This window comes from Corvus kubaryi, unplaced genomic scaffold (genome assembly GCF_017639235.1).
Source record: "Corvus kubaryi isolate FWS band 111438036 unplaced genomic scaffold, C.kubaryi_AGA036_p1.0 split3-73, whole genome shotgun sequence".
Lineage (NCBI taxonomy): Eukaryota > Metazoa > Chordata > Aves > Passeriformes > Corvidae > Corvus > Corvus kubaryi.
The window spans coordinates 33,910,282-33,926,174 of record NW_024582091.1 but is presented as its reverse complement, the minus strand read 5'-3'; the positions used below and the strand labels follow the sequence as shown (position 1 = coordinate 33,926,174).

Sequence of the window (15,893 nt, the reverse complement as noted above, 5' to 3'; positions counted from 1 at the left end):
TCACTCCCAAAGCACTGATGTCTTATTAGGATAAGCTTTCTCTGGTGAAAGCAATGGCTCAACAGTCAGTTTTTTCTCAAGTACAGTGTGTGTATTTGAGGAAAAGAACTACCTCAGGTTCTTGTCTGACTTGTCAGCATTTTGAATTGCTGTTTCTGCCTATATATGCAACTCTCCTTTTCAATTTCCTATTGTAAATGTGAACAGATGTTATCAAATTAAAGCCTGATAATAATTTTTTAATTATTATTAAAAGAATTAATTTTTTAATTAATTGCTGCACTTTTTGCTATATTGTCTATAGTTATGAATGCTTCATGATTGTATTTGTACCAATTATGAATTTAAAAAATGGCACTATATAGATGAAATCTTGGCTCTCCAATATCTGTCTTTTTAATCACTGTATTTTTCTTTTGCTTACCTTGTAAACCTTGTTCCTTATACCTTTTTATAGACTTCTCAACTTTCCATATTTCTTCATATTTTCTCTCTTGTTTTGTTGTTATTTTTCTTCTCATGGATCTCTGTGTCTTTATCTTTCTATTTTCTGTGGTTTTCTCCTTTTCTGATAACTTCCTAATCCTGCTGGGTGGAGATTACTGGAACTAATCTGGCAGAGGTAGAAAATCCCAGTAAATTAATTCCCAGTAGTGTCCCAAGAAAAGTAACTTTCTCTCCTCTGACCTCCAGTGTAGGAAGGTATCAACATACAGGAGAAGGGCACACTTATATGGGCGGAGCTTTCCTGAGAATTGGATCTAAATTATTTCCAAGTGAATTCATAACAACCCACTTAGAAGGAGGTGCAAATTTAGTTCAAATCTCAACAATGATGCTCAAATTTCTTAACTGGACTTTAAGAAACTATGTGCTTTCAGAGTTTGTGTATGTTATAGAACTGTATTTTGTTATAAAGAAACCAGTCTGTCAGGAGGACTTGAAATAACAAAGATTATTTCTTACTGAGTTGTCTTCCATACCATGCAACCATTTAAATAAAAAAGATGATAATCCAAATTACTAAATAATTAAAGATACATATATTGATGTTCGTTACCGGGAGCAAGTGCCAGCTCTCTGAAGCTGCCTGAAGAGTGGGTAGACATTGTCAAACAGTACTCTGGTCAGAGAGGTCATTGGACAAGGCACGTTGTGAAAGTAGGGCTCCCAGACACTAAATTAATTTCCATCAAGCTGTTGTTGGCCAAGGCAAGAAGAAGAGGCAGAGAATGAAGTGGGTTTTGTAACTAAATTGAATTTGTGTGCAAATAAAATTAGAAGGAAAAAAAAAAGAAATTGGTTAGAAGTGCAGTCTTAGCAAGAATGTCTGGAAAAACTAGAAGAAGGATTGTAGTCCAGTGCTATCAAAATATACATGCCCTACAGGCATTCTCTCTCTGCAGTAAAAGCACAATTTTGGGAGCTCTGTGAACCACCACCAGACAATTCTTAGTTGTTAACTGCCTGCTAGGGGTGGGACAAGATATTGGATGTGAAGACAGTCTCTTCTTTCCCTTCATGCACAGGAATTTCCTCATTGCCTTGCAAGAATGAAGAATGAAGTTAATAACTACTGCATCAATCTCATGCTGCAGCCGTTCTTTTTGTTGCCACTGGGGAGTGCCGCACAATTTCTGTGTTTTCCTGTGCAACTGTGCTGCAGAAGGTTACAGGAGACTATATCGTGACCCCTAGGAAGAATACAAATTTTGTTAAAATTGGTTGAGCACTTGTGTGCTCTGATGCCTTACCTGTCTGAAAGTAATGGCAATTTTTTCAGAATTGAATCATGTTTGCACATTTAGTTGAGATAAAGCAGTATGCAGTTAAACATGTTCTTTCTGGCGTGTTGTGAGCAGCAAATCCAAAGCAAACCATGTATATGAATGGTATGGAACCACAACACGCTGAGTAATAAATATTCCATTCAGTTGTCAAACCTTGTAGGAACTTCAACTAAATGAAAAAGGCAATGTGTCTTATATCTGCACGCTTGCCACCGGGGGAATTCTGTAGAAATGAGTGTTGTAAACATTTTTTCTTTCATTTTGACAGGTAATATTTGAAGCTGAAGTCTCAGATGGAAGAAATGGCTACATTGCCATTGATGACATCCAGGTCCTGAGTTACCCTTGTGGTAAGTAATGATTAAGAGCTGCATTTTTCTCTGTCTTTTCAGGACATATTTGATATTGCTGTGGACTGCTCAGTTTTCATCACTCGATCACTGATATTCTTTGTTCTTTCAATAGTATTTTTGTTGCAGCTTCCAGGAAGAAATGTGATTGCAATAGTGATTTACCTGGGTGAAATCATTTTCTGCCAGAAGTAAATTATACAAGGATGAAAAAGCAGGAATTCTTCAGTGTCTTTTTAGTCATACGCAGTTGGTGTGCATAATCAAAATGGGTTTTAATGTTAATGTGTTTACTCACTGATTAAAGAAGACTGAATTGGCAGATGCTTGTAGGAGGTTTATCAGATTTTATGCCCGTTTTCTTTTTTCTCTCTTTTTTTTTGTTCTGAAGAGACAAAATAGATTAGAAAAAAAAAGGAAAGAAAGGGCTTCTGGCTATTGAACTACTAAGGAATTGTATTTTGTTTATTTTTTTGTGGACAGACTTCAGGCATTTATGTTTGCCTTTCCCTGCTAATCCTGGGGAATAATTGCACACATGCAAACACAAGTTGTGAGAAAGAGAATATTCTACTAATAAAAAATTGTGAGGAAGAAATTGTTACTGTGCATTTCTGGCACTTGTTATCAAAATTTTTTGACAATTTGTTTCTGATCAACTCTTCTCATCTGCCCCTACACATGCGCTTTCTAAAATATGATTTCCTTCTAATGTGCCACATGGCTGATAATTTAATTGCTTTCTGAAATGACCAGGATATAACAATATCCTGCTCCAACTTTGCAAAATTATGCCAAATAATAAAGTTTCAACGGCAACCTCACTTCTTTTTTTCTCATTTTACCCCAAACCTTTTAAAACCATAGCTCTTGGGGGCTACCAAGCTTACAGAGAATTTGAGTGAGTTATCTTTAATATTTCAGCCAGCCCAAATATCTGAAGTCTGTACTCAGCAAAGCTCTGCTTGAATTCAGAATCTGGCTTTTGTATTTATTTTCTTCCTCTTCTTTGTGTTTTGTTTTGAAGTGCCAAAACAAAAGGCACTTGGTTACAGTCATCCCAGCACATTATCAGTATGTTACAGTATTCAGACAAGCTCTTTTTGTTACCGATGTTTAAACCCTGTTTGTTCCAGTTTAATGTTTTTTTCCTGTGCGTCATGTTTTTTTAGTAAGCACAACAAAAGAACAGTTCAGCTACTGTTTTCTTTAGTAGTTCTTGAGAAAGGGGTGGGTGAGCTGTGTGATGTGCCCATTCCTCAAATGTGTCTGTCAGCTTTTGTAGGTCTAGTAAATCCTTCAGGTGGTTGTGCCACTGAGGTTTCCTACAGGCTTTGTCAGTGTGGGAAATAGATTTTTCAATCCCTGAAATACTACATTCAATGTCACAAATGATTTTATTTTCCAAAACAAGAGCTGAGTTGCATTGCAAATAACATAAACAGTATCTATTTGCTTGAGCAGTATGATGCTAATTGGGTTTTTCTCAGTATGATGGATTTCATACAGTCAAAAGTCTTTGGGATAATTCTTGTCAAGTGCTGCTGACATTTTGGCATCTGATCTCCTTCTTTTGGCTTCGATTTTAAAAAGACTTTATTATAACACACGTATAACAAAGTTAGTAGAATCACCAGTGGAGAAGGGAAATGACTGAAAGCACTCCTCAAACACAGATGAGACAAATCATTTTCTCTCTTCTGTTTCTATTTTTTAGCCAAAGATTGTTAAAATATGGAGGTTGAGGGAGATAATAATGTTTCTGGTACCTTTACTTTTTTGTAATAACTTCTGTTTGTAATTTTTTTCCCTCTCTGCAGATAAATCTCCACATTTTTTGAGGCTGGGGGATGTAGAGGTCAATGCAGGGCAGAATGCTACCTTTCAGTGCATTGCTACAGGGAGAGATGCAGTGAATAACAAGTTATGGCTCCAGGTAAGGCTAAATCATGCAAGTCTATTTGGCTAGAGGACAAGCTACTTTCTGGAGATGAAATATTTAAAATTCAAAGCCTTTTGTTCTTCTGCATGGAAAATATGTTGTTTAAATGCAATTTTATCTCTGTTCAATCGAGAAACTTGTAATCAGTTTTACAATATTGTAAAGCTTGGATTAAAAGTTAGAACTGGTGAGGGCACTGCAGTAAGGTTGGCCCTTAAAGTCATTGTGGGCTTTCTCTCATGGTAAATCAACTCCTCTGTAACAAAATGTATTATTATTAAATGCAGATAATTGGCATTTGGGATCTAGTAAGACACAGATGTAACACAGCTGTCAGGAATTTTGAGGATTTTTTTAGCATCTATAGTACCTGTCCAAGCAGGTGGCTGGAGGGATATGGCTGTACTTCTGTGTGTGTATCAGTTTTACTCAGCAGCGTATTTATGGAACAGCATAATAAATAAATAAACATAAATAAAAGGACTACATGTCCTTTTACTCTGTCTCCATAACAGGACAAACTTTAATTTTTACCTATGTATAATTGTGAACAGTATTATGTCGGAATTTAAGAGATTACTACAACCAGAATATAAACCTTCTTACTGTGAAAGAGGACAAAAAAGAAATAAACACCACCATCTCTCCAAAACACTAAGTCTCCTCTGTATTGTTGCCATGGGGTACTTATATTTAAGATCACTGGTTAAGTAGAAGGATGACAAAGTTTCCAGTTGCTCTTAAAAAAATAAAATTTTTCCACTTAAAAAGGATTAAAAAAATCACTTCAGTGGTACACGTACAAGTTTTGTCCATTCTTTAATTTATATGTAAACTGTTAAGTACCAACATTCCTTTAGAATGGTTTCTAAATATATCCTCTAAAGCTTTATTTTTTTTAATGTATATTTATATTTATTTTCAGAACTAAAAATTATGTAATTTTTGGGAAACGTACTCTTAAATTATCTACAGACAGAACTTCAAAATACCTATTTTTTGTCACATTTTTGTTGTATTTTGAAGTGAACTATAATCAATTATTTCAGTCTGTTTGATTTTTGTTTTAATAGTGGATCTGAAAAACCTTGACTGTTGCATATAGGCATGTCATAAGCTTGAAATTTTAAAGAGATTTTTTAAAAAGATGATTAAAAAATCTGATATGCAAAATGTATTATTAGACAAATATGCTGCAACATTAAAAAAGGAACACAAGCAGTAACTTCATTGCATTTAGTGAAAAGGTAGCACAACAGTAGGAATGATTTGTACTCCATGTCTTTGAGCAGTAATTTGTTTAAATTGAGTACACATGTAATGCATTCATTCAGAAAAAGCAGCTTGATTTTAGAGACTTGCCAAGTAAAGCACACAAAGCACAAAAAATGAAACTGGCCTGGGTTTTGCTATATCCAAGGCAAGACAATAGTGATAGGAGCATTCCAGCAAACCTGTGAAGCGCCACTTTCAGTTGATCATGGGTCAGAAAGACCCAATAAAGACAGCCAGCTGGAAACCTTCCCTATCGCTCAATCCTTGGAGTCAGATAACTCTGACAGATTATCCTACCTAACTTTCACTCCCCTGAGAAGCCCAGCTCATGGCCAGATCAACTCAGAAAACATATGTTTTGTCCCTCCATATGCTTCATGGGTAGTTTGTTTTTTTGTGTGTGTGTATGTGGATCACAGATGTGATAATTTCTCACAGTGTGATAGATAAAGAACTTTAGAGGTTATAACTCTGCTTGCCTGGGCTTGTGAAGTTCTCTGATACTCTTGAAGATACCTTGATACTTGAGCTTCTGTTCTCTTTCTTGTCTTCCTGTAAACAGTACTGAATTTTCACCAGTTTAAGGGTGAATTTTTTCACTCATCATTCCAGCTCTCAATTCTGCTTGCCCAATATAAGTGTGAATCGGCAACTTTCCCTATATGGATAATTTCCTTAGAACTCAGAGTAACTATTGTTGAGCACAGCTAAATGTGAATTTACTCCTTATCCTTAAAACCTGGCATGGATATGTATGGGCCTCATGAAACGCTGGAGTGTAACTTGGAAAAGGTTCGCTTTAACCTTTGACCAAACTCAAGATTAAAAAAGCCCGAATAGCCTGAAAGGAAGAACTGGCAGATCAAATCAAATGCCTAAGTAATTGTTTTTGAGAGCCTTGAGCTGAAACATTCCAGGAATGTATTTTTTTCATAACAAGAAAGGCCATTATAAAAAAAAAAATTGCAAAAATGAAAAATAAGTGGATGATGGTGAGGGAAAAGACACTTGCCAAGCACATTGTTTTAGAGAAAATAGCTTTTGGTTATGTCCTTATTGAAAGAGAAAAACTATTTCATTGAGGAGGAAAAAAAAAACAGCAAAAAATTTGCTATTAAAATACATTCTTTTATAAGGAAAGGTTCAAGGAGCAATCTGGGACATCGGGGCTTTTTGTATCTGAAGAGATCTAAGATTTCATTTGCTTGCATTGAAGTAGTAAATATGTGCAGCTAGAGATTTTGTTGAAGACTCTATCAGTACTGTGGCTCTTGCAGTCTTCTGTTTTGAGAAGAATTTGAGTAAATTCAGCAGCACATGGAAAAAAATAGCAGCCAATCTGCTCCGCATTCAAAGTCCTGCAGTCCCATGGCTGCTTCAGCCAGGTTCAGTCTGAGCTGCCACAGTCTCAGCTTCACCCTCTTGGTCCCTCTCTGCACTGATCTGGAGCTTTTGCTGCTCTCCAGTAAGTCAGTTCAGGAAAGGGATCTGACTGGAAAAGATTTTGACTCCAATTGGATTTTTGTTGTTGCGGGGGGTTGGAGAGGACTGTTTGTTTCATTATTGTTTTTGTTTGGCTTTTGTTGATTTGTTCATTGTTTTGTTTTTGTGGGGTTTTTTGTAATTTGTTTGCTTGGTCTTTTGATTTTTTTTGTGTGTCTTTTTCCACAGCTTGATTCACATCTAAATTACCTATATAAATAATGCCAGCAGGTGGAAAAAGATTGAGATGTTTGATTAGAAGCAGGGAAGAGGAAAAGATTATAATCACATGATGTGAAAAGAGGATTTTGGTAGCTTGCATCCTTGTAGACCTATGTAAACTTCAATTTTGTTTTAGTTATTGGGCCCTGATCATATACTAGACGTTCTATCTGCAAGTACATTTCCATGCTTATGTTTTTCCCAGTGTATATATAATTAAGTGCACATATCTTTATGTGCCTAAAAATAAAAATGGATAAAAATAGGTGCGGCATTTCAATACACTGTTTCCTGTGTGTTTACTGCTGTAATGACAGTATTTTCATCAACACTATTTTCTATAAGTGTATGTCTGTAAACTTTTCAGACAAATAGGGATTAACATTGAATTGAACTTCTCCTGACTTTCACGGCTGCAGATTCTGCTTGTGTGTTTGTTTGTTTCTGGATTGTATCTGGTCTCTTGTCCCCTTTGATATCCCTTTCTTCCCACCTCTGTAGTTTGCAGCCTCAATGGACCAATGCTTGAGACAGTCAAAGCTCTGTCATTGAAAGATAAGCAGTAAAGATAGCAGAAGTTTTCAAAAGTTGAAGCTGCAATAATACAGAGCAAATATTTGCACAGATAAAGAGATTTAACTGGTTGAACAAGATCTGAAACACACCTTTTGTGACAGTGTGAATAGTAGGTGTGGGAGCAGGGCAGAAATGCAGCTCAAATTCTTTTGTTCTTCACCTTTTCAGCCTGATCTGCTATCAAATCTTTTACAGTTGTGAGCTGAAGAATTGAGCTGAAGAATTCTATTTACAACCTGCAATTATTAGCAAATTCTGAAAGGGTTGCAAAGTCCTTAGTTTTTGTTTAAAAGTTAAACAACATTGATGTTGTTTCTGAAACACATTCAGTCCTTAACAGTGCCTAGTATCTTTTTTGCCTGCCATTCTCTTCCAAATGTAATGCTGGGGAGCTTTTTTTCTCAGTATTTTCTGCCTTCTCTTTAAGTTTTCTGCTGTAATAAGTCACATACCAACATCTGTAGTTTGATCTTACTGCCCACACTGAAGCAGTTGGGTTGTGTGACAGGAGTCCCTAAACCCAAGGTGGTAGCCTAGGTTTTCTACCTGTTATGCTTTGGTATGCTCTGATTTATGAGCTTTAGGAATTAGCAGAAGTTCTTGTTGAAAAATGCTTTCCTGGAGGAGGTGAACTTAAGTGTGTGTGTAGTCTTAAAAAAATGAATATAGTGTGTATAGATATCATAATTAATCAGTTCTTGCCCACTTACTGATTTTGTTTCTTTCTAAAGCCTATGAATTTTCTTTCCTTGAAAAGACACTTAAAGAATATGGAATTTTTCTTTTATTAAAATTTGATGCACCTTGCTGCTTTGTGCACATTGATTTTCTAAATTAGTATAAAAAGAACCCCTGTTTTATTCTATTTATTTGCCTGTGAAATGCCATGCATTCCACTGGAGTTATGTCAGCAAATAAGCTTGCAAACAAGTCGCTTCTGCATGGTAATCCCATGCTCAGAATGGATGCATGTTACGTATTAAATGTTTGAAAGAATAGTGCACAGAGGGCATTTCTAAATATGAAAATGCAAGAGTCAGGGGGGTGGGCTCTGTTTCTTATTTCATTTGAAGATTTCTGTTTGCAGAAAGCTTAATTTCTTTACTAAGATAGTAGAGAAACAGAATTGACTGGGTAGATTAAATAACATTTGGGTACACCAAGACTCCAGAAAGCAGTGTATGTATTGTCCAGCATTTGTTCTGCTGATCTAATTGAGATATCAGAGCAATAGGGTTTTTTGCATAATCGGGCTGTGTTTAACAGCTTCCTGAGCTGGGAACAATTGTGGCTCCCAGAAGCCCAATACGATCTTCAGTGTCTTACCGATGTCCGGTTTAGCTGGACACTCGTACAGTGCAGAGCATAGAGCTTTTTGCTAGAACATCTGTTAAACCATATGTCTTGGCACCTGGTTCAGATGGCGATAACTGCGGCACTAATGAGTCCATCCATCATTGCTGAGCTTTGCATTAACATAGCATTGGATTAGGGAAAGCGGCTTGTTCTAGCTTTGCAGTCAGATGTGTTTTGCCACGGTCTGCGGTGATACCATTTGCCTTGGCGAATCTGAAATTCAAAGGGGTACCGGCTGCATGCATTTAAAGGTTTAATATGCGCCTTGTAATCCTGGGCAGATTTGCCATCTGAGCAGTGGTGAACGGGCCAATCTGTCAGCAATAGCTGTGGGTGCTGGCTAACCGCCCTCCACTTGGGCTGCCAAGGCTGGCGCGGCAGCCCCGTGCCCACCCGTGGAGACACTCGTCAGCGTTAATACGGTCTGATGCAGCCCTTCTCTCTGCCAGAGGAAAGTGTCTTTCCTTGTGGAATAACAGATAATTAAAGCAATTGCCTGAGAGTAATAATTGAAAAAGTGAAATTAAACAGCATTATGGAAAATAAAATGCAAATTGCTGTAAAAACAATGGAGTCGGGCTGACCTCCCAGCGGTACCAACTGTTAGAGGAGGATGAGCGAGCGTCTGTTCGGGCTCGAACAACTGGCTGCTTCTCTCTCCCTTTGTAGAGGAAACTGCCATAATCCTCAATGTCCTGTTCACCAGCATCTTGGGTTTTGGTGCTTATTGCCACAGAATGGCATGTGATATTTAACATTCATTTTTATTGCTAAGTACTGCATATATGCACTCTTTAACAAGTCTTTGGACTGGGCACATGCAGATGGTATCCTGCAATGATGCATTGTGCAGGACCAACATAGTATTCCAGGAATTTAGATTAGAAAGGGTATATAAGAACTCATGCCTCTGCCAAAGGGTTGAGGGACAAAACATTGACTATTTGGTTTTGCTTTCTGGAAGGCCTATTTCCTCTCAAAGGAAAGAAGCTATGCCACACAAGTGCCTTCCGCCTGCTGTGAAGACATGGATTAGTATTCAGCAGGAGGGTTGGAGTGTGGACCATGGGCCTTTGGGGTAAACCATTTAGCTAACCCAGCAGTGAATGCTGGGAGGCTTGCTTTTGGTCTTGGAATAAGTGCATCTATAATAGGAGAGTCACGTCCAATTTAACTTTGTTTTACATCATTTGCGTGTTACTTTCTATGGGTTTTCTAATATAACTTTTCCTTTCGAGATCCTACTGCATTTTGATACAGTTAATTAACTGGTTAAGACACCCTTTCTTTAGTTTGATGATAAAATATTTGCTGTTACAGTGCACCTGCCTAGTCACCATGTTCATTATATTGGAAGAATGTTTTTTGTTGGTTTGCACAAATTTTATGACCCCTGAAAGTTAAGAAGAGCTGAGTATGCTCTAAATGTTAGAAAGGCTTTGTTACTTTGCTTTTTTATTCAGTGCAGCCTAGAGAGAGTTCAGAGAAGATGCCTTGCTAGCATCCACAGGGTTTCAGCTGTGGAACTGTGATGAAGAGTTTTGATCCCCTTTTTGGTTTTGGTCAACTGTCAAGTTTGATGTTTTTTGGTTTTGAACTGAAATAAGTCCGTCAGGCCTGCTTGCCCTAAGGAGGAGTGGGAGCTATGATGTTTTGTGGAGGCTGTGGGAGGAGAGAAGGCCTATGGCTCTGGTTTTGCTCTTCTCCCTGGGTGTCAGGAGAGGTGGATGAGCCTCTGAGGAGCCTCTGGGGAGACAGAAGACTTTTTTGGATTATCAGCATCATCTGCCTAAAGCAAGTACTAATTTGCACAGCAAGCTGGGCTGCTTGTGACAAACCTTCTTTCCTCAGCCAGTAAAATTGCACTCAAGTCAACATCATCTTACCTTTATCTTGATTACTGACAGTGGCTAAGCAGGATATAAGTTCTTTTTTTTGTTGTTGTTTTGTTGAGGTTTGTACAGAAGTTTCACTTTCATCATTTGTCTCATATTGGTTGCTTTTACTTAGAGAAGATGTTTTTGAAAAGAAGACTCAGAATAGGGAGACATAAAAGACTTTTTTGCAATGACTTGTCTATTCTACCAGCACTTTCACCTTATCATATTTATGTTCTGTGATACATATTCTGGTTTTCCAAACCTTTTTTTCAAAGTTGTATGAAAAGCTGCCTTGAAGTGGTCTATGAGGCTCCTTGTAAACTACTTGACTTGTAGTTTATTCTGTATCACAGACTCCTGACTCAGACATGGTTAAAGAATATTCACCCATGAAAAATACAGTATTCAAACTTTGTTTCACAGAGGTTTTTTTCCTCTGTTTTTTCCCCCCCTCTATTCACCTTTGATGCTATCTATGTCATTTAACCCTGAATGAACCATTCTCCCTCTCGTCTGCCTCTGTTTATCAGCTTCATGGATAAATATGGCAGTTTCCCCTAAATGTCCGGTCATCCTAGGTTTCAGCAACATGAAATACTGTAATCCTCCTGGTCTTAATTTAATTCTGCCCCAATTAGCTAAGTCCTCTGGTCTGCATAGCTAGCAGTCATTTAGTTTACACAGCAGCCTTTGGAGTTGCCCTGTAGGCCTTCCCTGGGGTCCTTTGGTGGCTGGAGTATCTGCTGCTGGGGGCTGTGCTGCTGAGCATGGCCCCAGTGGTGCTACCTTCCCCTCCTGCCATTTTGTACTTTACAGGTAGAACAGCTGCAGTGGCAGTTTGGTTCTCCTGTGTAGTCCTGGTAGTAACTCCTCAGTCAGCCAGTGGCTGAAGCCCCCATGTAAGTGAGACACCTGAAATTAAGGTGATGTTTACAAAAATATATACTATTATAAATTCCTTGGCCGTTCTGTCCTGTGACTCTTGTCTGTTATTTCCTGCATTCAGGTTGTCTTCTCCTCAGTAGTGTGATGTGCGGTAGGTAGCCTAATACCCCCAGGCCCTAGTTTCCTCAAATAGGTGCAGGTCTTAATGAATTACAGAAGAATAAGAACAGCTGGTAGGCTTGGCTGCTTTTAGAAAAGGGTAAAATTGTCTGCTGAGAAATTTTTGAGGAGCTGTCTTGTGGTGGTCCTCAGTAGTAGGTTTTTGTGCAACTTTTTTCCTTCATTGTTTTCTACTTAAGCAGATTTTTTTGTTTTGTGCTGCAGGATAAATACTGTAGTTCAGTGTGAGCTGCTCAAGGTGATATAGACCTTAAAACACTGTGTCCGGAATCCATAATTTTGTGAATTATGTGGTTTTGGTTGTTTGTTGTTACCTTTTTTTAGTCAAGAGCACTGCATTCAAGAATCAAAGGTTTCTGGAAAGCTCCTTTATTTTGTTTTAAAATATACTTTTTTTGGTTTTTTTGTATGTTCAACAATTTTTCAATTAGGCTTAAACTAAGAGGCTTTAAAATGCTCAGAGAAAGTGAGTGTTGTGTTCACTTGTGTAGTGGCATGGCCAGGGACACGGTAGTTTGAATTTTGCTAGTTTGCCTCTGGTGGCTTTTATTATAATAAAATAAATTAGAATTTCCACCTCTAAAGGGCCAGATGGCTCTCAATTGAATTATTTCATCAGAGCCCTTGATTTCTTCAGTAAGAGGGTCAGTGCAGCGTGATAGAAATTTGAGCTACTTCAAAGGGGACAAGTTTGACTAAGAGCAGTGCATATTACCAAGTGTCTTGGGGTGACATTTAAAGTAATTGTGGATTTCTGTACTGCAGTGCAGCATGCAGGATAAATCTTGGCTTGTCGCATTTGTTCATGATCTTCAGTGTATGTTTGCATGGGAAAAGCTATGTGGTTTTTCTTGCTAATAAGTGAATGCACAGTTCATTGGAAAGTAGAATCTTATTCTGGTTTGCTATGCATGTAGGAGACCAGAAAGTTAAAGCAAGTCCTATTAATTTCCTACTTAAAAGATATTTAATACTTCCTCTTAATAATCAAACAAAAGAAATTGCTACTTCCCCTTCTTTCATACTAAGAATATAGGATTATTTAGGCATATTATTTAATCTATATTTCTAATTCATTATCTGTTTGAAAAAAAATGATTTCTTAATCTAAATTTTATAAATAAAATTGGAAAAATAATCCCACTATGTTCAGTAATTCTATCTTTTGTGAGGGAAAAAATTAAAATTTTATTTATAATTTCCTCTGATAAATGTATGTCATGCTTTATTATGTTCCTAGTATGTTAATAAATTTCAAAATGTCAAGAATATATTGAGACATTTGTGTAAAAGAAGAAAATATAATAATAATAATAACAACAACAACAGCAGGAGCAAAAATAATAATATTTTAGAAATTGTTTCAGATTTTTCTCCATTTGGAAATTGTGTCCTAAATGCTGTAAAAGAATATGTGTGTCTGTGGAAAAGTGACAGATAGGTGCATATAAGTAAAATTTAAACAGTACTGTTATTTGTGTTGTTTATTCCACTCACTTTTTTTTTTTCTTTTTTAGTAACATGATCCGGCAGAAATTGTGCATTATTGCTGGCATTCAAACTATCCACAGACAGCCCTCTTTCTTTTTTTCCCCTCATCAAAAAAAGACATTTCTGCCTTTTACATAATGAGTAAACCCAGGAATGTTTTGGAACATGTTGTTTACAAATTTCCCTTGCCTCAAGGCAGCAGAGATTTACTGCCCTGGGCTGCTGGGGGCATCTTTCCAGCCCTTGTGCTGCTGGGGAAGTTATGATTGCAGCTTTGGGGATTGAGTTGCTCAGACAAACTGTGGACTTGTGCCCTGCTCACCACATATAACTTGCCCTCTCCTCTACTCCCAGTGGCTGTGCAGTGAATCTGATCACAAGCTAATCCATTTGGTGATGATTATATATGCAGAGGGAGAATATTTTCAGGAAGGTTTTTCATATTCCAGGTTGTTTTTTTCGCGTGAGCACAGGAGGGAAGGTGAGGAGGGAGTGAGTGCAGGGCAGCTGATAGGGCACTGCTGCCAGCGTAGCGCGGTGTCACTGCAGCTGAATGTTGACATCTTCTGATCTCTGGAGGCATCCCAGCATCCAGCTGAGAGCCCGAGAAGGCAACCAGAGTTGACTGTAATTATTAGCAGTAGAGCAGACTTATTTTAAGGTGTTTACAGTAAGAAAGGGATGGGGATGTGTAAGGTTGAACTGTCCAGACTTATAAAAATCACTGGTGTGAAATAAAGGGTTCTGGAAAAATTTAGAGAACATTGCTGCAGACATGTATCTTACTGCTATAAAAAAGCAAAAAAAGCAAAACCCACCACTTTTCAGCCTGAAAAGTTGAGGGAGAAAGGCTGATAAATTTTAAATTTGTATAAGATATGCACTTAATTTCTACCAATTAAATAAGATGTTGGAGTTTAGGTTCTTCTGGTTGCACTCATGTTCTAAACGATCCACTAAAATTGCATTTCATATTTATTAAATGCTTGATTTCTTTCATGAGGCAAAAGAGAGATATTTAAGACTAATTGTTAATTTACCTAAGATTGTTTTCAAGCTGCATAGACTTTGCTGTTGACTTTATTTAAAATATAGATGATCTAATTTCATTGCCTGAAAAAGATTTAATAAAATCATGTTCCTATCATATTAAAAATAACTTTGAAGTTAGAGAGATTTATTTAAGACTCTAATTTTAAATGCCTGAAATGACAGAATTAAGGAGATTTTTTCACAGGCTAATATTTCTTTTAATCAAGTGTTTATAGAGGGTAGTTCTTTGTGAAGCCCAGAGTTATTCTCACAAAAGAGGAGAACTGCCTGGTGGTGACCTCTCTTAAATGAGCAATTCAGGGTTATCAAATCAGACAGCAAGGGACTGGAGGAACCAAGGATCACACAGGGTACAGCCATTACCCATTAGTATAACTCCACATTAATTTTAAATTGAATTTTTAAAACTTAATTGAGCAGCATTTTCAAGCTCTGTTCAGTGTGAGCAGGACATAAATTGAAACAGTATGTACCAGGAACCCTTAATAAGCGGAGAGCACTGCTGCCTTTCTTCCCTCTCTTTTAAAATCAGTAGTAATGCTCTGACATTAAAAAGAAGAATTTAATTAAGAGATCGTGACAGTGCATCTGAACTCTGACTGGCTAATGGCTTACCAGTGTAAGGGATATGAGCTGAAATGAATGCAGGGTTTTTTCTTTAACATTCATTTTTGGATGAGAACTCTCTTCTGTTTGAACTTTTCATCATTTTAATGATGGAGAACTATTCTAATGGATAAGCTGTTCATGAAGAAAGACTTTGAAAATGTAGTTGTACAGTTGAATTCCCAAGAAACAAATTCTAATACAGAGAAATTAGAGCAACTGCTCCAAGTCTTGTAAAATAATATGGTAGGAAATCACTGATGTAAATAAAAAAGAAAATCTGAGGTGGTGTTGTTCTAGAACTGTAAAGCTTGCACAATTTTATTTTGATTAATTTCTCTGAAATTGCATTAATATTTCATTTTAAGTGGAGTCAAATTCACTTTGCTTCTCAACTTAAAGCGTGCAGATGATCTTAAGTAAGCAAGCTCTGATCTTCAGAGCGTAAATTATTCTATATAGCAAGCTTGGATGTGCTTCTCTGCTGCAGACTAAGTGCTTGGTGTTCCAGTTTAAAGCACTGGACTGATTGAAATTAAGTCCTTCATTTTAGAAAACTCCCTAATATTTATTTTTCCCTTCATAGCAGAACAAGAATGACTGCATTACATGGTTTACTTGTCAAGTCTGCTATCATATAAGTTTTAAAAATACACCATCAGTTTATTATTGGCTGCTCGGTATTTTTGACAATCACGTGACAAATTTGTATTTAATGGGGGAGCTTGACTTCCCTTTGCTGGGTGGCTATGGTGTGGCAAGGTCATAAGGGTATGGGGCAAGCCTGAGAGGAAGAAAGTATCAT

The 15,893-nt window shown here is 37.3% G+C and overlaps 1 protein-coding gene across 18 annotated transcripts in view; it reads left to right on the top strand.

The window, feature by feature from the left end:
* The window catches only part of PTPRK (protein tyrosine phosphatase receptor type K), a 389,377-nt gene that overhangs the window by 171,288 nt on the left and 202,196 nt on the right, over positions 1–15,893 (top strand). For all 18 annotated transcript variants that reach the window (XM_042017411.1, XM_042017415.1, XM_042017404.1 and 15 more), the window contains exons 4-5: positions 2,059–2,140; positions 3,961–4,076. In XM_042017411.1, coding sequence (XP_041873345.1) covers positions 2,059–2,140; positions 3,961–4,076 — 198 coding nt within the window. The remainder of the gene's footprint in view (positions 1–2,058; positions 2,141–3,960; positions 4,077–15,893) is intronic.